The 26074-nt window shown below is 36.5% G+C and overlaps 1 protein-coding gene across 1 annotated transcript; it reads left to right on the forward strand.

Moving 5' to 3' along the window:
- Nucleotides 1-1233: 1233 nt before the first annotated feature.
- On the forward strand, nucleotides 1234-4533 carry zgc:114130 (uncharacterized protein LOC570332 homolog). The gene is made up of 2 exons (XM_048161665.1): nucleotides 1234-1468; nucleotides 2388-4533. The coding sequence occupies exons 1-2, from the start codon at nucleotides 1415-1417 to the stop codon at nucleotides 3525-3527; spliced, it is 1194 nt and encodes a 397-aa protein (XP_048017622.1). The 5' UTR covers nucleotides 1234-1414; the 3' UTR covers nucleotides 3528-4533.
- The last annotated feature ends 21541 nt before the right edge of the window (nucleotides 4534-26074 follow it).

Here is a 26074-nt window from a genome sequence, read left to right on the forward strand (position 1 = left end):
TTGATTTAATGCATCCTTGCTGAATAAAAGCATTATTTCTTTAATTTCTTTTCAAAAAATAAAAATAAAAATTCTTACTGACCCCAAACTTTTGAACGGTAGTGTATAATGCTACAGAAGCTTTGTATTTCAGATAAATGCTGTTCTTTTGAACTTTCTATTCATCAAGGAATCTAAATAAATCATTGAAAATAATCAGCAAATCAGCATATTAGAATGATTTCTGAAGGATCATGTGACACTGAAGACTGGAGTAACGATGCTGAAAATTCAGCTTTGCATCACAGGAATAAATTGCTTTGTCAAATATATTTAAATAGTACACAGTTATTTTAAATTGTAATAATATTTCACAATATTACTGTTTTTTACTGTATTTTCAATTAAATAAATGTAGCCTTGGTGAGCAGACGAAACTTCTTTTAAAAACATTAAAAATCTTAGGGTTCCAAACTTTTGGACTGTACTGTATATATACACACACACACACACACATGTATTAGATATTATCAATGTTGAAAACAGTATGTATATACAGTCAAACTAAAAATTATTCAGACATTTTTCATATTTTTGATATATTTTTACTAGTGGGTGCAGGACACTATAGTTAATTTATGCAAGTGAGGATAGCAAAATAAAGTAAACAGTGACATATTATACACAAAAATTCTTCATACAGTGGACTACCAGTACAATATATATATATATATATATATATATATATATATATATATATATATATATATACTAATAATTCTAAGAAATGTTTTTTGAGTGCAAAATCATCAATAGTCATTTATTCCTGTGATGGTAACGCTATATTTCAAATGATCAGTGTCACATGATCCTTCAGAAATCATTCTAATATTCAGCTTTACCATCATAGCAACTAAAATAGAACAGCATTTAGGCTATTTCACAATATTACTGTTTACTGTATATAAAGACAGCCTTTGGGAGCATTAGAGACGTATTCAACGACATTAAAAAACTGTAATTATTCCAAATGTAAATATAATGGTGGCAAATATATTTCATGGTGCATGAGTTTACACAAGAGGAGTTTTTGACAATATGCCCCAATAGCTGCTTTACACGTTACTACTAACAACAGCTACTATATAAGAATGATGGCATTGGAATCTGATGATAAAGTTCACTATTCCAATTTATAAACTACAGAAAACAAGCATTATATGTTTCTAATATGTCATAAACAAACACAAACAACTCATCCGCGCGCTTTGTACAGTTCAGTGTTGGAGTGGGCGGAGCGAAGAAACGCGGAGGTGTGGTCGCCGTACAGCAGCCTTAAAAACACGTGCTGAGCTGGAAGCGTGAAGTTCATGAAAACTACGAGGGAGTTGTGTGGGATCACGGAGGAATCGCAAATAAAGTCTTCGTCAGGACTATGCCATCCTACGCGCTCAATCAGTTTATTGACCTGGATGATGTCCTGTGCAAGGTATATTTAGCGTTTATGAGTTACTAATAACAGTGTGACTGATCACGTAAGTTAGCTAGCAGGCTTGAATCATGTTTATAGTGCGGGTTTTTTAATGCATTTGAATGCATTTTGCAGGAAACGTATAAAGCCTAATGCAAAAGTTTTCTTTAAGGTTCAAGATAACAGATCGAATCAAATAAGTTGCTAGCAACTTCTCTATCAGAGAGGGAACGTGGGCCACGAGTGAGCGCCTTTTTATTGTAATCAGACAATATAGTCATGTTGTTTGGTTTTGCATGTATGAAGTTTGACCATGACGACATGAAAGCGAAATGCTTGTGGAATTGTTGAAATTTAGTGCGCAAATATTTAAACTTTGTTTTTTTTTAAACGTAAACAACTTGATTGGCCGGAGTTGGAGGAAAAAAAAACCCAACTTGCCGCTGAAAAGCTTTTTTTTCCTTGTTTCGCGTTTATCTGAACTTTAATTTAAATGCATGTGTGAATATAACGCAAACTGCGATTTTTAAAGTCTAAAAGCATAGCTTTTTCTTGCTGCAATTATTGAAACCGTGCATACGAATCGTTCTATTGAGTCGACTCAGTAGAACCTGTTGATTAAAACTGAATATTAGTTGCAACAGCTGAACTGGTGCGCATGGGAAAAAACAAACACATATTATTAATTTAAGACAAAAAATGTGCGTATGTTTGTTGGAGTGTTTGAAAGCACTCGACGCTACTAACGTTAATCGTTTTTGAACCGGATCTTTTGAAGGAACAAAAACGAATCGGACTCCTTATCACTTCCCATGTTTCCATTTAGTTAATGCATGTGCATTAAAAAGTCTTGCTGTTTTAAATTTAAAAAAAAAAAAACTACCAGAATTTGTCATCTGCTCCAAGATATGTAACCCTCTTGTTGTTCTCTTTGCAGCACCTTTTAAATCTTGATCTCCGAGAGCCGATGAAGACCTCCTCACAGGCAGCTGCTGTTGGATATAGGAAGCCTGACAGTCCCTGCACACTTTCCTCCACTGGTTCAGGACTTTCTATTGACAGCATTGAGAGTGGAACCATGAACACAAGCTACTGGGGCACCCAGAAAGTATCATCTCAGTCAAAGTGGGGCAAGATGCCCTTTTGGTCGGAGCGCTCCGTTAGCATGGTGGAGGGCAACACTGGAAGTCTGGGTTGGTCTTCATCCGAACCCGGCCATTTAAAGCAATCTTCAGTCACGTCAGGTGCCGTTTCCCTCTCCAACTCTACATCTTCGATCTCAGCCACCTCATCACGCTACAAGACAGAGTTGTGCCGCACGTTCGCCGAAAGAGGCGTGTGCAAGTATGGCGGCAAGTGTCAGTTCGCACACGGCCCTGAAGAGCTACGAGACCTTAACCGTCACCCGAAATATAAGACCGAACCCTGCCGCACTTTCCACTCAATTGGCTTCTGCCCCTACGGTATCCGCTGCCATTTCGTTCACAACGCCGAAGACGATCACGCACAATCCCGACCCCAGACCTCCAACCCGGCTGTCCAACGGCCTCCCCTGCTCAAGCAGAGCTTCAGCTTTGCTGGGTTTCCCACAACTCCCCAACATCTAGAAGCCCCTCTAGCGCCTTCCTCATTCCTGCGAGCACCTTCCGCTTCGACTCCGTCAACCGCGTTCTCTGACCTTCTCTCCTTGGCCTTCCCCGACGTAGACCCCAACACCCTTCTGGACCAGGCTCGAGAGTTGCACCCTCAGTTCCTTCCCTCTCCTGACTCGGGGTACTCTCACTCGGGACTGACGCCCACATTGTCGCCCACCCAGCTCGCTTCCCCACAGCCTGAAGCCTGCTTGCGACAGAGTCCTACCGGTGGCGCTTCTCTAGGCCCGCGGAGCCTATCCCACACCTCTCTCTCAGACCACGAGGGTGGCAGCTGCAGTTCATCCAGCAGTATGAGCGGGTCTGAATCCTCCTTCGGACCGGAAGCCAGCGGGCGCAGACTTCCCATCTTCAGCCAGCTTTCAGTTCCAGACGACGCCGTCTACAACGAACACAGCAACTCTAGCACAAGCTTCTTCCTGTAGACCGTCACTCCTGACGGGGACTGAACTGTATACTGTGGTATACCTAATGTACTACATGGCTGATACTTGACATTTTAGTTGAGCTCAGAGTGAAACATACTGTTTGCAGGTACTGAATGTTGAAATGATTCTTTAAGTGGGGTTTCATGTGCTTTTAAGTGGAGTGATTCACCATGTTTTATTTTTGATGACTGAAAAAGACAAGTGGGGAAAGATTTAACTCTACAACCTGCAAAGTTCTGGCATCAAAATGTTTAGTAACGTATGAAACGGTTAACTTTTATGATGCATTTAGCAATCAGCTATTTACGAAGTTATTATTGTACTGAAATAGCCAAAGAGGTTATGACCAGGTCTCAAAAAGGTCATTTTCAATATTTGAGAAATTCATTGTACTCTAACTAGAGGCCAAACAAATATTTTTTTTTTTTTTTTTTTTTTTTTTTTTTTTTTTTTTGGGTTACTCCACAGTTTGTGTACTATCGTAGAACCAACTGTTTCTGAAGTTAGAATTGATTTTATTAATTGACATATTAAATCGTTTTGAGTTCTTCCAGCTCCTATTTTTGAGATTTGGCATTTGGTTCGTTCCCAGACCTACTTGCCTTTTAAGTTTCTGAGGATCCATATTGAGCCTCTGAAAGTGCACAGTTGGAGCTTTACTTGGAATGAGTTGCCTGTGTCATAGTTTTTGGTTATGTAGCTGTTGATATTGTGAGTTTAGGCAAATCCATTTATTACAATGAGCCTTTAGTGGCCTTTTTTTGTTATTTTTATAGCTGGTTCTGATGGGTCCCTTTTTGCATCTGATTGTCTGTAATGCACCTGCTGGCTTTGTGTTACATGATGGAGAGTTTCAAGTAACTTAATTTCCTTTTTTATATTTATTTTATTGTATTTATAGAAAACATGTTTTTTGATGACGTTTGTATTAAGTTTAATATATTGATTTTCTTCTCCCTGCTGCCCCTCTTATTTTGTACTGAAAATAAACCCTGTTGATGAACATCGACTCTTGAGGTGTTTTTTACCGTATACACAGGTTGGGAATTTTTTTTTTTTTTTTTTTTATAAACTGATTTGTGGGAAATCTGAAATCTCACATTTAATGAGTAAGTTCCCAAAATGACTGACTTCAACAATGACGCAACAATCATGTAAAACGTAAAGAAAATGAAAATGCCAGATTTTTCTGTTTCGCAACATTTGGCATGTGAGGATTTTCGGAAGCAACATGTGAAAGTTCCTCCATGCATTATGATGTGATTTGCTAAATTGTTATAAACTGCAGGCTAGTACCTCCTTATCAGTGCTGTGAGTTTGTTCACTGCTTGTGGTTGGGGGAGGTGTGAGCAGATCACATCTAGTATGGAAATGAGAAGCCCTTTGTTTTATCTAGTTTACTCACCATTTGCCTATCCATCCATATGTTAAGTGGTTGGTGGTGACAAATAGTTATTTGGTGCAAAACGGTTTTTATCAAGTGTTTGATTTAAACTTTCTGAGAATAACCTGTGGCTCTACTCTGAAGTTACTTTTTCTTCATTTCTCCCACTATGTCCATTTAGCTTCAGTGTGAAGGTCCTGTTGGTGTTATGAAGAGTTGAAACTGAATCCCACGAAAGCTTTTGACAGTTAAGTAACAAGAAACTGATTCTGTTCACTATTCACTTGTCAGGGAGAACAATGGTACGGGGAGGCGTCCTTTGAGAGAGGCGAACCGGGGAAAGGGTTAAAACTGTCTTACTGTTCTCTATTGTGTGTGGGGAAGATTCTCCCACATCGCCTAGTGAGTTTTTACAAAGCCAGGCGCATTCTCACACAGGGCCCGGATCATATGGAATCCCGAGCAGATGGCCACATTCACTGGGACTGTGGGTCAAACATATGCTCTCCAGGCTCTTGTGTAGAATGGAATCCGTGAGCGGAAAGGAGTGCGCTGGGAGCTGGGGGTGGGGAACTCAACCTGGCTACTGTAAGACAATGAGGCAGGGGAAAAAAAAAAACACTTGGAATGAAACATTCTTGTGCAAAAGAATCATTTTGATTGATGAGAGTTTTATGTTTGGATGATGTCTGTGACTGTGATTTGAAGTACAAAGTCTTATCGCATACTATTAGTATACTGCTTCTGTTGGATTCAAATAACTACTTCAAAACCTTTTAAAATTTGTAAAACTTTAAAACTTTTTTTTTTTTTTTCATTTTAGTTATAGAAGTTGGTTAAATAAGGAGACACAAAACAACTAAACTCTAATAACCACTTAAACCACACTGGGATACATTAAAACAAGATTCAGCTACATTAAATGATAGAACCAAAATGTTGGGGCAAGTTGTCACACGTTTTATATGTTGTAGTTTTATAGTTTATCTGTCAAATGTGAAGTTCACTGTTCTCTGATGTCAGTTAATGGTCACATGACATGCAGGTAAAAAAAAAAAAAAAATATATATATATATATATATATATATATATATATATATATATATATATTAAAAAAATGTAGTAAATGTTTTATTTTGATTGTCTTCATTTTAAAATTATTTGTTTTAATTTTTAATTTTTTTAATTACTTAATACCTTTTCATTAAACTCACTAACTCCAATCTGGCAAACCCTGACGTAATGTAATATTTAATACACTTCATGTTGTTCATAACAAAGAATGGAATATACTTTCTTTCTCTTTGTATTTTATGTCAATATGGTACAAGATTATCCTATTCAAATCAATGATAAATGAGTTATCAAAATACTAAAAAAGTAGTCAGAAGTTCTTTCAGAACGCTCTAAAATTAGGAATTGTATTTTACAGTACATCCAAAAGTTTGGAACAACTAAGATTTTTAATGTTTTTAGTTTGTCTGCCTACAAGCTACATTTATTTAATAAAAATACATAAAAACAGTAAAATTGTGAAATATTATTACAATTTAAAATACTGTTTTCTATTTGAAAATTTGACAAAGTAATTTATTCCTGTGATGCAAAGTGATTTTCAGCATCAACTCCAGTCTTCAGTGTCACATGATCCTTCAGAAATCATTCTAATATGCTGATCTGCTGCTCAAGAAACATTTAATGTGTACAATTGTACAAAAATTTGTGTACAAATTTTTTTTCTAAAAAGTTCAAAAGAACAGTGTTTATCTGAAATCTAATCTTTTGTAACATTATAGTCAGAAGCATCCTTCTGAATAAAAGTATTAATTTCTTTAATTTCTTTTAAAAAAATAAAAATAAAAATTCTTACTGACCCCAAACTTTTGAACGGTAGTGTATAATGCTACAGAACTTTGTATTTCAGATAAATGCTGTTCTTTTGAAATTAGGAATCTAGATTACATTACTAACTACAATATATATATATATATATATATATATATATATATATACATACACACACACACACACACACACACACACACACACACACACACACCCACACAAATGGATTCTTTCTTTGTTGAATACAAAGTTCAATAGAACAGCATTTGTTTGAAGAAATCTTTTGTAACATTATTAATGCCTTTAATATCAGTTTTGATCAATTTAATATGTCCTTGCTAAAAAAAATCTTACTGACCCCAAACTTTTAAACAGTAGCATATAGATTAGATAAAAAGGATGGAAAACTTTACAGATATATACAACCAAGTAACCACCAGAGGTCAGTACAGTCATATTAAAGCACCCCATATGTGACAAACATCGTTCATTCTCTGTTGTTAAAGTGCTCACAGTGCTCATCATGGCATAGTTAATAGCTTGTAACAGAGTGTTCTATCATATAGGCTACTGTAGTACTTTATATTTTATCTTCTATTTTTAACCGTGATTTTACCAAGTAATATTTTCTTGATCCTGGAACAACATTACTGTCTGAAACTTTAGTCCTAACCATATCCCTACCCCTAAACCTAACCCTACCTATAACTTATCCCTAAAATCAGAGGAAAATGAACACTGATGTATAGAAGCACTTAACCCTGTTTGTAAGCATAAACTGTAAACCCTCAATTCTGATTGGTTGATTGTAATTTTGTTCCAGGAACATTCTGTACTTGGTGAAATCACGTTCCTCATGACAAACAATGGGCAGGACGCCGGCAGTCAGCTGAAGTAGCAAACATCATATTAAATAGAAAAGTCCATATTAAAAGAAAAGTAATTAGTATTGTATAAATTTAAATATTGTTTGGAATCATTTATGTTTATGGGCATTCCCTGTCATCAGATAACCCTTTACATTTATAAAGAGAGCTGATATCCTTTGGATATATTTTTACTAGATGTTTTATAATGTTTATAACTTTCCCCAGGAAGATCTGAACTGCAACAGTATAGATTTAGACCTTATGACAGCAAAAGACATAAAAAAAACATCTCAAGTTTTCATTAATGTCACAACTGGTCAGTTTCACTTCCCTTTTCTTCTTGCTTCATTTCCTACTTAAAGCAGTACCAGTGCCTTATAAAAGAGGAAGTGTATGTGGCCTGCATGACACACACACACACACACACACACACACACACACACACACACACACACACACACACACACACACACACACACCATCTTTGTTCCAAAGGCTGGAAGATAATAGAAGATCAGAGGAGTAGCTGTATTTTATTACACGTTTATATTGCAGTATATACATGTATAGGACCAAGAAATTGAGAGAATGTGTTAATCGCATGATTTCCAATTCAGATTTCAGAACAGACCATTCACATAACAAAAACTATTCTTTCCCATAAAACGTTTGGATATTCCATAATTCTTTATTATGGTGTTGTTTTAAATAACAACATTGTTCACTTTCTGATGTTTTTGGAAACTCACCAATTATTTCAGCTGCTGTTGTTTGAGAGCCAGGGGAAAGACATTTTTCATCATGCTACTTTAAAAGACAGCGATTTAAGAACACGTTCGAGGGCTTACAAAACAGTGGGTGAATTTGAAGAAAGAAAGAAAAAGAAAATCCTACTCCCTCTCAGAGGAACAAACTGATTGAGTAACTCTGAGTGAACAGGATATTTCCAAATGATGTTTCCAAGGTTCTTTAGAGGTCACTTTGAACATCCTCTCTGGAACTTAGAATGAAGAGAATGCACAAAGATTCCTTTAAGCACAGATCACAGTGACAAAAATTCACTGCATTAAAATATTTGAAAGGAATGTAAGATGACAAAAAAAAAAAAAAAAAAAAAAAAAACACAAAATAGGCGTGAAACTCTTAAAAAATCTTTTTCAGCAGATGGTCATTCAAAGGAAGTCTTCAGAAAATGCTGTTCAACATCCTCAGGAGGCCAAAATAATATATGAGCTGTTGTGTTTAATCAAGCCTGTGTTGGTGATTGGTGATTTTGTTGTTTTCCAATACATTCTTAGTAACTTCAGTGTAGTTCAAAAGTGGTAGTATTTGTAGTAAAAGCACAGTAACCGCAACACTTTTTTACCACAGTAACTTTAGTTTTACTGTAATAGGTGTAGTAAAATGATGGTAACCACAAAACTTACCATGCTTTTACCCCAGTATCGGTAGCTTGACCATGCTATGTGTAGTAAAAGCACATTTATTTTATTTTATTTTATTTTATTTTATTTTATTTTATTTTATTTTATTTTATTTATTTATTTTATTAATTTTCTAGCAACAAATATTCAAATACACAATTTAAATTAAAACAATAAATATTTATAAAATAAATAAATACATAAATAAATAAATTTATAAATAAAAATAAAAATAAATACATAAATAAAAAAAACTAAAATAATAATAAATTAACAAATAGATCAAATGACTAGTTAAAATTGACATTGTTGGAGTTATATTTTATAAAATATTATATGAGCTGTTGTATTTTCTATTCCAGCAAAATTAGCAAAATTTCAGACTGCATGGTGTATTGCATTAAATTTCCAGGTAAATACACAATTTGAATGAATGAATGAATAACAAACAAACAAAAACTTCAAAATACTACATTAATTGTTGACACTGTTGTATGATTTTAATTGTTGGATACAGTTGAGAAGGTCAAGACCTCTAATGTGACACATTAGAGACCAAAAATCATGAAACCACTTACTTTTCATGTAGGTCAATGTTATGTAACATAATAGTCTAAAATCTAACATATTTAAATGTTCTCACTACAAAAAACTAAACAAAAAGCAACTGTGTGCCAAAATCATGCAAAAGTGCCCCAGACGCCCTAAAAAAAAACTCCTCAACAAAACGTTTAGATCTTGATGCCTTTTCCTCATGAGAAACAAAGTCTGGTTTTGTAATCTTTGAGGTTTTATGTGAGGTGCAGTGCAGGGAGAGGAAATAAGGCCACAGATGGAGGCAGCAAAAGGGAGGAGAGCAAAGGGAGGCTGCTTCTGTTTTCAGAGCCTCTCTGGGCTGAATGGCACTCTTTGTGATCCTGTCACAGCTCCACATCCCACATGTGTTTCAGAAGCAGCAGCCCCCCCACTGCTGACGAAGGCTCTTTAGGAGAGAGAGAGAGAGAGAGAGAGAGAGAGAGAGAGAGAGCGGCCACCAGAGGACAGGTCTCCTAACCCCTGCGTGTGTTTTTAAAGCAACCCAGGCTTCCAATCACATTTCACTGCATGTGTGGATTTGTCCCAGTGCCCTAGGCTTCAGAAACTCGAAAGTTGCAAAATTTTGTTCCCGATCCACTGTATGAAAACTTGTTTACCGAAATGTGTAGGCTACTTGCTGCTTAAACAGAAAATTCCCTCACAGAAAAACTGTTAATGTGTCCATTATGTGCTAAGTTTTATAGTCAGATGGTGTATTAATGTATTGTAACTGTTTGGGTGTTTTTTGGGTGTTATGTCTCACTTTGAAATTCCCAGTACATACAGTCAAACCAAAATTTATAAAGCCTCCTTAAACATTTTATTCATTAATACAGTTTATTCACTATAGTTTAAAAAAACGGTAATAAAATATGACAAGATCTCAGAGTTAAACTGTGTCCGAAAAAAGTATGTAAGCAATAAGGTACGAGAGGCTGTGCTGTATCGTGAGGCACGATACGAAGTGGAGTGACTTATTCACAATACAGCACAGCCTTTCGTACCTTATTGCTTTTATAAAACGGTTACCACACAATACAAATATTAAAGCCAAAAATATGTATCAATGCAACTTTCGTGAATTAAACTTTCACCAAAAGCCTTCCTTCCGCCCGAAAAATAGTCGCTGACCGTGAACAGCAACAGAAGTTACATTATTACGCCATTAGATGGCGGCAAAGACTGTCTTTATTAGTGTGTCAGTCAGTAGCGAAGACTTTTATATTGAAAAGACTGAATTGTTGTGAACGCGGAACGAGACGCAACTGACAAATGCTTTGACTAGCACTGTCAGTCACGGGAAAACCCTTTAACTGTTAAAAGGACAAGATAATACATCGGACATTTAAACAGATTTTTTATTATGAACATAGGACTGACCTGAAGGAAAATGCTAAATCTGAATGCAGGTAATAAAAAAAGGTAATAAACTCGCTCACTCGATCTCTTTTTCATAACACTTTTCTACATAATACAGTGAGCTTCAATGAACAATATCAACTAAGAACATACAGTTTACGTTCCTAAGGGTGTTGTGTAGTGATACACAGAACCGTTGGGTGAAGTGGTCATAGTCGTGTTTTATCGTGAATAAAACACAGCTATTGAACAATCAGAATCAAGGACAGGAACTAAACGTTTTATAATCTTAATTATGTCAGATAACACTTAAAAAAACATGGTCAGGTCAAAGTATGTCTGAATAATTTTTGGTCCCAAATTTTTTATAAATTTTACTGGTAGTTCACTGTATGAAGAATTTTTGGGTATAATATGTCAGGGTTTACTTTAATTTTTGTAATATCTATTAGGATATATTCCCAGTGCTATAAATATGTAATTGTATTTATTTTTAATTTGATGTTTCAAATGACGAATGCAGTCAAACGACTGTGTATATATATATATATATATATATATATATATATATATATATATAACAACAAATTCAATAAAATAGCAAAACATAGTATAAACATTTTTATTTATTCATTTATTTCGATTAATCTAACAAAAGTTTGTGTGTGTGTGTATATATAATACTTCATATATAATACTTGTGTATATATAATACTTCATATATAATACTTGTGTATATAATACTTCATATGTTAAATATAGTCACACACACACATAAATGTCTACTAAAATATATCTGCTTATTCAGCCTGTACCCTTTTAACATGAAATGAACATAATAATGAGAGAAAAACCTTTCACTTAGCATTTGCGCAAGCCTTCCTCAAACATTACACACAATCAGGGTCACTAGAGCTTCGCTTGAGAAGTCAAAAAATAAACCCTGAAACAACTGGCCTGGTTCTTCTGAGAAATTGTGCAAGCCAGTGGTGCAAGAGCTAGCATGCTGCCTAGCAATGAGCGCTGTGTTTTGACTAGGGGGCTGTCTGTGTAAACAAAGTGAGAGTAAACAGAGTAAAGGAAGTGTAGTGTGACCTCACACCTGATGTGAACGCAGACGTACATACTGACATCAACCGAAGACACATTGCGGCAAGGGAAAGCACTCTTGGATACCAATTCACATGCACCGATACCACAATGCTGATCTTACTATGACTTTTTTCTCATGGGAACCTAAAGGTGTAACCTAATTTGGCAGATAATACAAGTCTTGTCTAGGCCAGTTTTGACGATATGAGTTTGCCAATAACCTGTGCTGATTCAGCAAAGGATCTAAAATTCCCTAGATATGTATGATCTCAGGTTTATATACACTCCCGTCGGCAGGCAAACTTCCTGTGTGAATGAGTGAGTGACTGGTCTATGCAACACTACGACAAAATATGTCTGAAAGTTTCCTTTGAGACCCTGTTATTGGTCTCTAAAGATTGTTTTTACCCTGTTTCCTCAGACGTTTCCTCTCTGATTGCAAAATACTGTTGTAGCTGTTAGAATGGAATAGCTTTGCACTTCTGAGGTGGAAAAAGGTAAAGCAGAGTCACGCAGCTGTTGCAGAAGTGGTTACAGTCACTCCACCGCCGAGCAGCAGAATGGAACCATATCAGGTGGTTTAAATCAGAGGTGCTTTTGTTTGAAAAGTGCTGAAGGCTTGACTGAATGAATGTTTCAGAAGTGTTTCAGAAATGGCCTTTTACCTCTATATTTCCAGTGGACTAACTTTTTTCTTTCTTTCTTTTTTCTTTTTTCTTTCTTTCTTTCTTTCTTTCTTTCTTTCTTTCTTTCTTTCTTTCTTTCTTTCTTTCAAGTTCTTTATTTAGAGTCAGTTCTTCAAACAGCCTCTTTTGCTCTCCATTTTCCCTTTTGTTATTGTCATTATTAATGGTGTTTTCTAAGGCAAGCATCATTATTCCTGCTGCCTATACTTAGGGTTAGGGGTTTTCAAAATTTTACCTTTTTTTTTTTTTTTTTTTTGACCCGGTGGATAATAAGACATGAGTGGTTTTGTCTTACTTGGACAAGTTAGTCTACGCAGAACACCTCCAACTGCATAGCAATGCATTCCGAACATCCTAGCAACATAGCAACACACTAATAAACACTTAGAACCCTTTAGTAACTGCATAGCAGCACACTAACAACCACTCTGAATATCCCAGCAATTACATAGCAACGCACTCTCTTGTGTTACCATCTAACAGCTACCCAGAACACCTTAGCAACTGCATAGCAACCCCTTAGCAGTGTACCAACAACCACTCAGATCGCCTTAGCAACACACTAACAACTCTTTTTACTTCGGCCAGAAAGTAATCATCTAGCAGCTACCCAGAACAACCTAGCAACCCCATGACAACACCTAAAACCACTTAGAACCCTTTAGTGACTGCATAGCAGCGCACTAACAACCACTCAGATTGCCTTAGCAACACACAAACAACTCTTTTTACTTTGGCCAGAAAATAACCTTCTACCCAGAACACCCTAGCAACCGCATAGCAACACACTAAAAACCACTTAGAACCCCTTACCAACTGCAGAGCAATGCACTAACAACCCACTCTGAACATCATAGAAAATACATAGCAACGCACTCTCTTGAGTAACCACCTAGCAGCTACCCAGAACACCCTAGCAAATACATAGCAACACTTAAAAAAACACTTACAACCCCTTAGCAGCCGCATAGCAGTGTACCAACAACCACTCAGATCACCCTAGCAACACACTAACAATTTTTATTACTCCTGCCAGTAAGTAACCATCTAGCAGCTACCCAGAACACCCTAGCAACCACATAGCAACACACTAATAAACACTTAGAACCCCTTAGCAACTGCATAGCAGCATACTAACAACCACTCAGAATATCCTAGCAACTACATAGCAACGCACTCTCTTGTGTAACCATCTAACAGCTACCCAGAACACCCTAGCGACTGCATAGCAACCCCTTAGCAGCTGCATAGCAGTGTAACCAACAACCACTTCAGATCGCCTTAGCAACACACTGACAACTCTTTTTACTTTGGCCAGAATGTAACCATCTAGCAGCTACCCAGAACAACCTAGCAACCCCATAACAACACCTAAAACCACTTAGAACCCCTTAGCGACTGCATAGCAGTCCATAACAACCACTCTGAATATCATAACAACTACATAGCAACTCACTCTCTTGAGTAACTATCTAGTGGCTACCCAGAACACCCTAGCAACTGCATAGCAACACATTAAAACCACTTAGAACCCTATAGCGACTACATAGCAGTGCACTAACAACCACTCAGATCGCCTTAGCAACACATAGCAACACACAAACAACTCTTTTTACTTTGGCCAGAAAATAACCAGAACACCCTAGAAACGCACTAATAAACACTTTGAACCCCTTAGCAACTGCATAGCAGCACACTAAAACCTCCCTGAATATCCCAGCAACTGCATAGCATTCGCAATAATAGCCACTCAGATTGCCTTAGCAACCACATAGCAACATACTAAAAAAACACTTACAACACATTAGCAACCACATAGTAATGTACTAACATCCACTCTGAATATCATAGCAACTACATAGCAATGCACTCTCTTGAGTAACTATCCATCTAACAGCTACCCAGAACACCTTAGCAACTGCATAGCAACCCCTTAGCAGTGTACCAACAACCACTCAGATCGCCTTAGCAACACACTAACAACTCTTTTTACTTCGGCCAGAAAGTAATCATCTAGCAGCTACCCAGAACAACCTAGCAACCCCATGACAACACCTAAAACCACTGAGAACCCTTTAGCGACTGCATAGCAGCGCACTAACAACCACTCAGATCGCCTTAGCAACCCCTTAGCAGTGTACCAACAACCACTCAGATCGCCTTAGCAACACACTAACAACTTTTTTACTTGTGCCAGTAAGTAACCATCTAGCAGCTACCCAGAACACCCTAGTAACCGCATAGCAACACCTAAAGCTATTAGAACCCGTTAGCGACTGCATAGCAGCACAGTAACAACCACTCAGCTCACCTTAGCAACACATAGCAACACACAAACAACTCTTCTTACTTTGGCCAGAAAATAACCATCTAGCAGCTACCCAGAACACCCTAGCAACCACATAGCAACACACTAAAGACCAATTATAACCCCTTAGCAACTGCATAGCAGCACACTAACAACCACTCATTTCGCCTTACCAACACTTAGCAACACACAAACAACTCTTCTTAATTCGGCCAGAAAATAACCATCTAGCAGCTACCCAGAACACCCTAGCAACTGCATAGCAACACACTTAAAAACCACTTAGAACCCCTTAGCAACTGCATAGCAACACACTAAAAAACACTTGACTATAAAATAAACTACTCTGAGAAACATTCAATAAAGTATAAGAAGCGTGACAACTTCAACCGTTCTTATGTTGTTGGGTGTTTGCTAATGCTTAGCTCTGCTGTTGACAGAACAGATGGTGAATAATTTGCACTGGTTTAAACATGCCTTTTAAAATTCTGAAATAATGGAGACTCTCTTAGCACTTAGTTTGCCATGTAGATCCCTTAGAGAAAGCAGTCAATGTCTTTTTCCTGGAAGAGGGCTGCTTTAGTGAGCAAAATCTAGAAGCAGAAAAATTCCCCATTGAAACAGTCTGTTCTACAGCTAATAATACTTAATCTCATCATTCCTTTTCTATCATCTGATGGCAGGTAATTTCCACGACGGATCATTTTCTGAGCAGTGGGAAGGAATTTGCCCTTGCCTGCAAAAACCGCCTCTGTGTGCGACAAGGAGAGCGTTTGCGGAAAGTGCCCCTTTCAAACTCCACTCACATTCATACTTCCCTCTCAAAATTCACACACCTGTTCAAATACCCAGCCTCAGTGGCCATAAAGAGGAATTGTTCACCACCATACACTTGCAATGTCATGTGCAGTATTTCAGAATACCCAAGAGGGAACTTATTTTAGACTCAACATAAACAAGATTGTAATTACTTGTTTGAAGTCTGACCATCTGGCCATATGCTGAGGCTGGTTTCATGTCTCATGCTGAAAAGCTGTTTCACATGCCTTGAAAAAAATCATGCCTCAGCAAAACAATCTGGAGCACATGTATGGGTTTATGGCTATATATGTATGATAAAATATAACAAAAATGATCAAAAATATATATTTTTTGTAAATACATATATATTTATATTAGGGCTGTCGATTTAACGCGTTAAAATTACAAACGCATTTACAAACGCTTTACATCCACGAGCTGGAGTGCTCTTGATTTCCACCAGGGGGCACTCCTCCCGTCTTGGTTATCTCACCATGGACCACTTTTCCCACAACCCATTGCCCGGATTCATTATTATGCCTGATTACATCCAGCTGTGCCTCATCATTTTGTCAACCCTGCCTATTTAAACAGAGGCTGTGTCCAAAATCGCCCCCATACCCTTAAATAGGGCACTATTTGAGGGACAGCCATTTGTAGCGGTGTCCGAAACCATAGTGGACGTCATTGAGCGCACTCATTCAATGCCACAATGCACTACAATAATGAGTGTACAACTGATGTACGCTCAATGGCTAGAGAATACCCATAACACACTGTCAGAGTCGCGCGTCGAATGAATTCCCACATCTGACCAGAAGATTTTCTGTTTTCCAAACGGCTGATCCAATGTGGCTACAGTGTAATATCATACAGGTATAAATTCCTTTTTATTTGAATATGGTAGAGTTCAAGATAAATCTTGATAAATCTTACTAGAGCTGCCAGTTTGCTAAGTTTCAAATGATTATTAAACAGCAAGCACTTACTATGCAAAAGCGGCAGCCCTTCCGACGCACTCAGTGTCCGAATTCACTCCCTCAAGTGGACTATATTAGTGGAGTAATGTAAGGAATAGTGAATGAGAGTATAGGGGGTGATATCGAACATAGCACATGTGTGTTAATTCCCCCATTGCGAAGTCTTGTTTAGTGTTGCGCTGCATTTCTGAGCGTTATCCTGGTTCCCTTGTCTTGGTTTGTCTCCCTGGATTTCCCTGTTGGCCTGTGTCTTGGACATTGTTTTATGTTTGGACTGTTTGCCCGTGGTTTTGACCTTATGCCTGTTTTATGGATTACGATTATGGATTTCCCTTAATAAAGCTGCAATATCACACGAGTGATGTTTTTGAATAGCACAAAGTGCAAATGTGATACTGATTTTATACGACATTTAAATAAATAGTAAGTTAATATTGTGTTATATTTTAGACATAATATTGTCTGTTTTTGCTTAATTTTGCCAATGAAATCATTATATATAAAGCCAGCGCAGAACGATTGTGTGTCTCAGAGCAGCACAGCAGTGTTTCCTTTCTGAATGAATCTGCGTCTTGAGCAAATCAGGTGAATGATTCAATGGCTCATTTACTTCATTCCTGAATGAATCAGCCATTTGAACAAATCGAATGAATGAATGAATGAATGACTCAATGATTTACTCATTTAGACATTTACCACCACCTACTGGCAGTATTAGGTTCTTATTTAGAGTATCATTTCACTTACATACAGTATCAAAAAAATAAAATAAATAAATAATAATAATATTTCCATGTTAATAAAAGGTATACTTCACCCCAAAATGAAAATATTTTCTTTTCTAAAGCCTCTTTTTGTAATGTCCATTTGATGCTTTTCTTATTTAACACAATAATGACTTTACATTTTCTTCTGGGGGTAATTTCTTGATATGCGATTCATTTGAGATTAATTAGATTAATCACAACATTGTGTAATAAAATTTTAATTGCTTGACAGCCCTAACATAAGATTAAGATAAATATATTTACAAAAATGTGTACATTTTTAGTTTTTTTTCCTCATTATTTACTCATATTGTTATATATAAAATATATGGGTGTAAGGACAATAATTTAATGGCGTGACTAGATTGACTAACTAATTGACTCATAAATCACACACCAGAAGATTCATACATAGTAATGTATACAATGTTCTATTTATCAAGCTATTTAGCAGTTCATCACTAATTAATCATTACTGAGACATATAGTCGTGTTTTGTAGCCAGTTCGAAACGTGAGAATTTGGTGCCAATACACTTTTGTTTAATCATTCACAGTTTTTGCTTTATATTGATTACTTGCACACTGATTAAATCCTAATATGGGAATAAAACAGTTCTGCAAGCAACAGTCTAGCATTATCTTTCACGAGGGAACCTGAAACAGGAAGAAACAGAACTTCTGCACATTTGAGACAGAGAACAATATGTTTTCTTTTATATTTAGACCTACTCATGCTGTTTCGTCCTTTTGTACAAAGAACATGACGTACACGTCCACGAGTCAAAAAGGCGAACTGTCAGGCAAACTTATGTAAAGAAGATAATGTTTCAATGTCTTTTTACCATCTTAGTTGGATTTTGTTCTCTTTTTCATTTACGCACATAAACTTTTCTTTGCTACAAATGTAGTGTATTTTTTTCTGGTCTAGTCACATAACAAGCAGTATTTTACAAGAAGTACATTCAAAGTTGTGTGAATTTGTTCACAAGATGTACAACATGTTTAACTTTATTATCTATAAAGATTCTTGTATACAGTGGCCCACCAAAAAGTATTTTAAAACTGAAGACACAGTTTAAATTAACTGCTTACATTAGACAGCAAAACACCAAAACCATTTGGCATCTGCAAACTGCAACTGGCATCTGCAACCCGTTCATCTGATGTTACTGTTAACCAACTAGTTGAAAGATAATTTTAGTGCATGAAGTCATTTCCTCAGGTTCACATAAATGTCTGAGCAGAGTAACCACAGATTAAGTTTAACATATTATGTTTGTCAGTTAGAAAGTGTCCAAACACATCTTGTCATTTTGAATAGTTCTGTTGTTTTATAATTGAAAACTTAAACTTCTTTTTGTGAAATACTTTTCTTTAAAAATGTGCTTCTATTTCAGTATAAATGTTGTATTTTTGTAAAACAAATCATGTTTTACATATCTTACAAACTTATTGTTGATGACATTGGTGGCTAATAGCAAATTACTACTTTAATCAAAGGAAACCATCACATTAGGATGGTACTTTTGGTAGAAATTATGATTTGATAATTTGATAAGTGAAGACACAAATAACCAGACTGATGATTTTATAAAGAGATGACACCACACAATACAAATATTAAAGCCAAAAATATGTATCAATGCAACTTTCATGAAGTAAACTTTCACTAAAGCCTTCCTTCCACCAGAAAAAATAGTCCCTGGCCGTGAACAGCAACAGAAGTTACATTATTACGCCATTAGATGGCAGCAAAGACTGTCTTTATGAGTGTGTCAGTGTGTAGTTAAGACTTTTACATTGAAAAGACTGAACTGTTGTGAACACAGAACAAGACGCAACTGACAAATGCTTTTGCTGTCAGTCACGGGAAAACCCCTTAACTGTTAAAAGGACAGGATAATACATTGGATATTTAAACAGATTTTTTATTATGAACATAGGACTGACCTGAAGGAAAATGCAGTTAATAAACTCGCTCATTCGATCTTTTTCTCACAATGCTCTTCTACATAATACAGTAAGCTTCAATGAACAATATCAATTGAGAACATAGAGTTTACATTCCTAAGTGTGGTTGCTAAGGGTGTTGTATAGTGATACGGTGATAGCCGTGTTTTATCGTGAAAAAAAACACGGCTATTGATCAATCAAAATCAAGGACAGGAACTAACCATATATATATATATATATATATATATATATATATATATATATATATATATAATTGAATATACTGAAATAAATTGTATCTAGACACTACTATAATTTATAAATAATTTCTGTGGTCCAAATATATTTTTGCAAAAAAAAAAAAAAAAAAAAAAAAGGTGGTCAACACTCCCATCTTCCATCAACTAATTAAAAAAAATGATTTACAGATTAAAAAACCTGTTAAAACAAAGTCAAGGTTTTCTGAACTTTGTGGTTCAATAATAATTTGTAACATTGCTTTCGTATCTTATCAATTTAGATAAGTATTATGATATATTTAAGTATAGGTCCAAATATATTTTTGCAAAAAAGAAAAAAAGGAACAGGAAGCAGAAGCGAAGAACGCTCCATACGGCCTTGATTTCAGGCCGAAAGCAGAGCAAAGGAAAAGGGGGAAATAGTTGCCGACTGACGTCAACACTGAGCGGTGGAAGTGCCTTCCTTTTATAGACATGCTCTCTTTGGTACATTCCTTACTCTAGCAGTGCTCGTCCCAGCAGCCCTAGGGAGGAGAGGTCCTGCTTGGTTGTGACGCAAAAGCGAAGACAGTGAAGGGAGAGATGAGGGAAAAACCCACTCTTAATACTAACTTTTACTTTTAGCCTCTGGCCATGTCAAGGTGTGGTATTATTACGAGAAGTCTTACAGATATTTTCGCATATAAGGGTCACAACTACGAGTATGGTAATATCCCATTTGAAACAACTCAAGTGCTTAATTCAGTTTTCCTAAAATAGGTGTGTTTTACAGGAAGTTTTCATAGGATTGTAACGTTCGAAATGGAAACACTCCCTCCAGTCAGCAGCGAGAATACTTTACCACAGATGCAAGACATTTGGCAGTGACCGACTGTGATTTAAGCAATCTCTCACTCGGCTCTCATATTTTCGGCCACATGTGTTCCTTCCACACTCATTGCTTGGGATCTGACCTCGTATTGTTCTTGGCAGGCAAATCCTTGACAGGCTTAGACAGCAACTAGCACAGGCAGAATAAAAGCCAGATGCGTTTCCATGACGCTGTGCACGTCTGCACCGAGCCGAGTTGTGCAATTCCCTTTATGCTACTTGAAGCAGAAAAGCAATTTCCACAATCTTAACCTTGCCCCAGCTGAGACTTTACAGCACACCTTGAAAAGCTGAAATCACGTGGATAATGTGAAACCCCTCTTAGGACTTCCTGCAAACAGAATATCACATACAACCTGATTACAGGAATATTCTGGTTTCAAGTCAAGTTTATTAGGCTGTACTTGTGACATAATGTTTAATAGCGTAATATTTATTACTCTTTAGCAACAGCCTGAGTTACAATGAAAGTGAATCGGTAAATGTTAAAATACCCATTGTTTCAAAAGTATAGCCACAAGACACAAGCTATATGTATGTTAACTATTGCTGTCAAATCGATTAATCGCAATTAATCGCATCTAACATAAAAATCTGTAAATAAAATATGTGTGTGTGTGTGTGTGTATATACACATACTGTATACACACACATACACACACACACACTTACAAACATTTGTTAGATGCAATTAATCACAATTAATCACGATTAATCGTTTTGACAGCACTAGTTTTAAAGGATTAGTTTCATTTTCAGCTTTATAATAGCAGTGAGCAATATCAACAAGTATGGGCTGCAGAAAGTGCTTCCATCCACATCCATCCATCATTCAACTTACGAAGAAAATGTAAACTGGTGTTACGGAAGGCGGTCTGGCGGAAGCTAGATATTTTACTTCATAACTTGTTAAATCAGTATTTTTTTTTAATGTGGATGGAAGCACTTTCTTCAGTTTATACTTGTTGTTATCGCTCACTGCCATTATGATGCTTGGATGCGTCAGGATATTTATTAATATATCTCTGATTGTGTTCATCAGAAAGAAGAAAGTCATATACACCTATAGGATGGCTTGAGGGTGAGTACAGCTCAGGGTCATTTTCATTTAAAAGTGAACTAGCCCTTTAACATAATTTTAGTGTGAAAAAAATCACATACTAACCTTTTCTGTGAAGTTCACTACATGACAATGCAGCACTGTAAACCCTAAAATGACCATACCAATTAGGAGATTGCTCCAATAAAATGCAAATTTTAAAATGCTTGTAAAATTATAAGCTTTAAACTTTTCAAAAATGGGCTCCATTTACTTCCTTTGTATAAGTGCCTTATGATTATTACTCTTTTTTTGTGTGGTAATCAATATTATGCCACAAATGCTGTTGATTGAGCTTCATTTTTATGTTGAACCCAGACTGGAATGTTCCTTTAAGGCCACTGTTGTTCTCAATCTCTTGCATTTGGCCATTTTCATGGTAATTTGATAAGGTTAGCTTATAAAATCTAACCGATGGAACATTAACAGAAGTCTGTGTTCACTTTTCTTTGACGTTTCTATTCATTATTTATTCATTGAACACAAACGTATTGCAACAAGTAGGTTAAACATTAGACATCTACGATCCAGGCAGTTACTAACACAGTGCATTGTAGTGTGTCTTGAAACAGGTGAAAGGTTAGAGTACTTTATAAAACACTATGGTCTGTTAAACATTGATAGAATGGGGTGGATGGGTACCTTAACCAGAAACAAATTCAATCATGGGTTTTGTTTTGAACAATGGCTTATGCATTTATAGTCCAACAGTTAAACAGTAAAAGTTATGAGTTCAGAAATGATGAATTTCACGTCACATCAGTCACATTTTAGACCAAAAGTGAGAGGTAACTAACAAAACATTATGACTTTAGGTTTGTTTAATTAACCCCATGGTAACTGTTTGTTGCTCTCTGCTTCCTTCTTTTGTTGTTTCTGCCCATGCGACTTCCTCATTTCTTTTCTGTTTTTTGCTGTTTAATTAAATGTCAATTTCATTGTTTTATATTCTCAGTATGGATCTTATTTGGTTTCTTTTCATCTAAATGTTACCAAATATTCAGGATTCAGGGTGCCCATGTGTAATAATCTCCAAATCAACCACTGAAAACACAGGTTGGTTAACAATTAATCTGAATTTTTGGGGGTGTACGTGTCCCACTCAATGTCTTAAATGGGTTCGTTCAAAGAAAACACCTAAAAAGATGTATAACGAACTGTAACATTTCAAACGTATAAAAGCGTGATAATAAAACCAGATATACAGCCTATATAATTGTTGGTGTAAGTGACAAAGGGCGTTTGAGAAGCTATTTAATGCATGGCCTTTTGTAACTATCTACTTCCTCATCGAAACCACTGACTCTATTTGGAGAACTGTGTTTTCTTTATATTCTTTAACAGTGACATGTCTAGAGGAGCTGAAAAATCTAGACAATATATTGAGTTTATAATCAACAGTAAGCATTTAGATCTGTTCTTTTACCTTTGAGAAGTTAGTCACAGATGACTAAAAACGATTACAAAGCAAACCTGTTGATCAAATGTGACTTTTTATGAAACACCCTTTTTAAAATTAGCAGGGTGTACATTCTGAGCTGGTTAAATAAGCTTCTTTTCTACCCAGGGAGAGCTGTCAAAGTACAGAAGCATTAGTAAACAGTGAGGTAATCACAAGCTACTCACTGTTATTGCAATTTTCAGGCCTGGCTTTACTGTGCGGTACAACAGCTGCCACTGTTTGCTGTGTCAAGCGCACCAATAGCGTCCTAAAGCACATTGAAAAGAAGAGAGAAGGAGAAGACAGGCCATTTGTGTGTTCGTCTGGTTATTTGCTTTTACTGGACTGCCACTGTTGTTATGGTTACACATCCTGTGTGTGTTCTGGCTTAGAAGACGAGAGTAGCGTAATAGACTATAAAGTTCATTTAACTCTTAAATGTGACAAAGGCTTTTACGCCACAAATATTAACCGTTTAGTAACTTACCCACAGAACTAGAAACTTTACTGGGTGGAATGACAGAGAACTTTTTTTTAATTTTTTGTCAATTTGATCAGATTTTCCTGTGGCATTTGGCAGGGCCCACGCTTCCTCATTTAGGGCCAAAATGTGACATGTGATATCTTAAAGTGCCATCTTCCCACACATTACACCGTTATGTTTATTTTGAGTTATAGTAGCCTTTATATATATTTAACCTTATCAGAAGATAGATACATTGAGAAGTGTGAGGAGGAGAAGATCTCATTCTGGTTTTAGCTCAGATGGATCACATTCTTTCACTATATGTATATTCGTTAGGCATGAAAGTAATATAAATATAAAATATAAACAATATAAAATAGCCTGTATAGAGAATGAAATAGGCTGTATACTATGTCTTGAAATGAAATGAGTTTTATAGGGACAGTTTTTTTTTTTTTTTCATTGTTTGCATTTTTATTTATTTTTAAATGGCCTAAACTTAACTTCCACTGAAACAGGAAGACATATGCAGGACATATTGAACAGCTCCTCCCCTTTTTTAAAATAGCCAATGGCGTTTTGTTTATATAACAGCTCAGCCAGAGCCGTTGAGCTTGGTAAAGCCTCAGTTTCCATCTAATCTCTAACTGTTTCTCCTCCTAATCTCCTCCATATTGCTTTAAAATAGCATTCTGTGCAGAATTCATATGGGTCCGATATGTTTTGTGGTCTGTGCCGACTCGCGCATATGATGCGCTCTGTGCTCTCGTGTCTCTGGACCGAAACAGACTGTGTGCGCACTGCGGCTGTTCGTGTGACTCTAATCTAAAACCAGACTTCATTCTCCACATTGGAATGCTTATTTACACCTGTCTGAATTGTTCCCAATCGCCTATTTAGTGCACAATGTGCCACTCACCATGTAGAAAGTAAATGTGTGAACAAGTGACCGATTTTAGCAGGGCTGGCAGGTTTTTCCACAACAAAATCCACCCAATTGCTATTCATTTCAAGGGGGGTCCCCTGGTAAAAATTGCGTTCCGGGATTGGGGGGATTTAACCCCCCTGGTAAAATTTGCATTCCAAGAGCTAAATATCATGTTATTCAGGGTCGCTTCAACCCGCGGACATGAAAAACAACCCGCGGCAACAGTGTTAAAGTAGCCCAATTCCGCGGGAAAACCGTGGACTTGGCAACATTGAATTTTAGCCACAGCTTCAGCGTCTAATTATAGATTAGTGGGCGGGACGCTTCAGATTCTAGAGAGCATTTGACTGGACAGAAAATCTGATGAGAAGCTGAAGTGCAGAGTGATGTCATCAAAACCGTTGATTTATATAGGCGGAAGCGAGAGACTAAGTTTTGAATGCTTATATCTTCTAAATTATAATTTTGTCATTGTTTTGGAGCACGCTAGCTTGCTAACCTATTCATACCAAAAACGATTTCAATCTTAAGTTTGATAATATGACAGACGTAACAAAATGACATATGTGTCATAGATTGATGATATGGGCCTGGTTTCACACACCAAACAAACAAAAATCTGTCATCATTTACTCTCCCTCAAAGTTTGGACCCCATTGACTTGCATTATATGAAAAACTCCATTTGATACATCTTCTTGTATCTTCTACATAAAAAAAAATCAAAAAATCATAGTTTATAGTTGGGGAAAGGTGGGTGGGTTGTTGTATGATGTTATACTTTGTAAACCTGCTCCGAAACAATATGTACCAAAAGCACTATGCAAATGATTTGAGGTCATTTCGATTCTGGTTTCACAATAAACTGATGTTTGCATATTGGGATGTCTTGTAGTATGTTTACATGGGTTTATGAACATGATAGTGAGGCTGTGGTTAGTTAAACAAACATCAAGCGGTTCTCAAGGGGAAAGGTTGAGTAACGTGAGGTTAAGTAGCACAAATGTAGCAAACAGTTCAAAAGTATGGGTTCCTAATTCTTTAGTAACGTTCAACGTAAGAAGGAGCAATGCGTAGGCTTATGTAATGCATGACAATGTCATAGGCCTGTGATAAGATCTTACTGCACAATTAAACTGGCCAACTCACTGATCTAGAAGCTGACGGCCTCATTTGCAACACAGGACAGATTTTAATCTCTAAAGACAGCTATCAATTGCTTCAGACATTGTTTTGTGATATGCATAGTTGTCTGGGAGATGCAGGTCAGATGTGTTGTTGTGTGAAATACCTCTGTTTATGCCAAATATGGTCTTAATCCTACTCCTAGTATTTACAAAACAGCATTTTTCTTAGGAAAATGAACTGATTTTGAAATGTAAGCAGTTGTGAGGGACACTTATGTGATTTTGTGGTATGGTGCAACTGACATGGAGTTCAATACAATACAATACAA

The sequence above is a fragment of the Megalobrama amblycephala genome, linkage group LG16 (genome assembly GCF_018812025.1).
Source record: "Megalobrama amblycephala isolate DHTTF-2021 linkage group LG16, ASM1881202v1, whole genome shotgun sequence".
NCBI classification, from domain to species: domain Eukaryota; kingdom Metazoa; phylum Chordata; class Actinopteri; order Cypriniformes; family Xenocyprididae; genus Megalobrama; species Megalobrama amblycephala.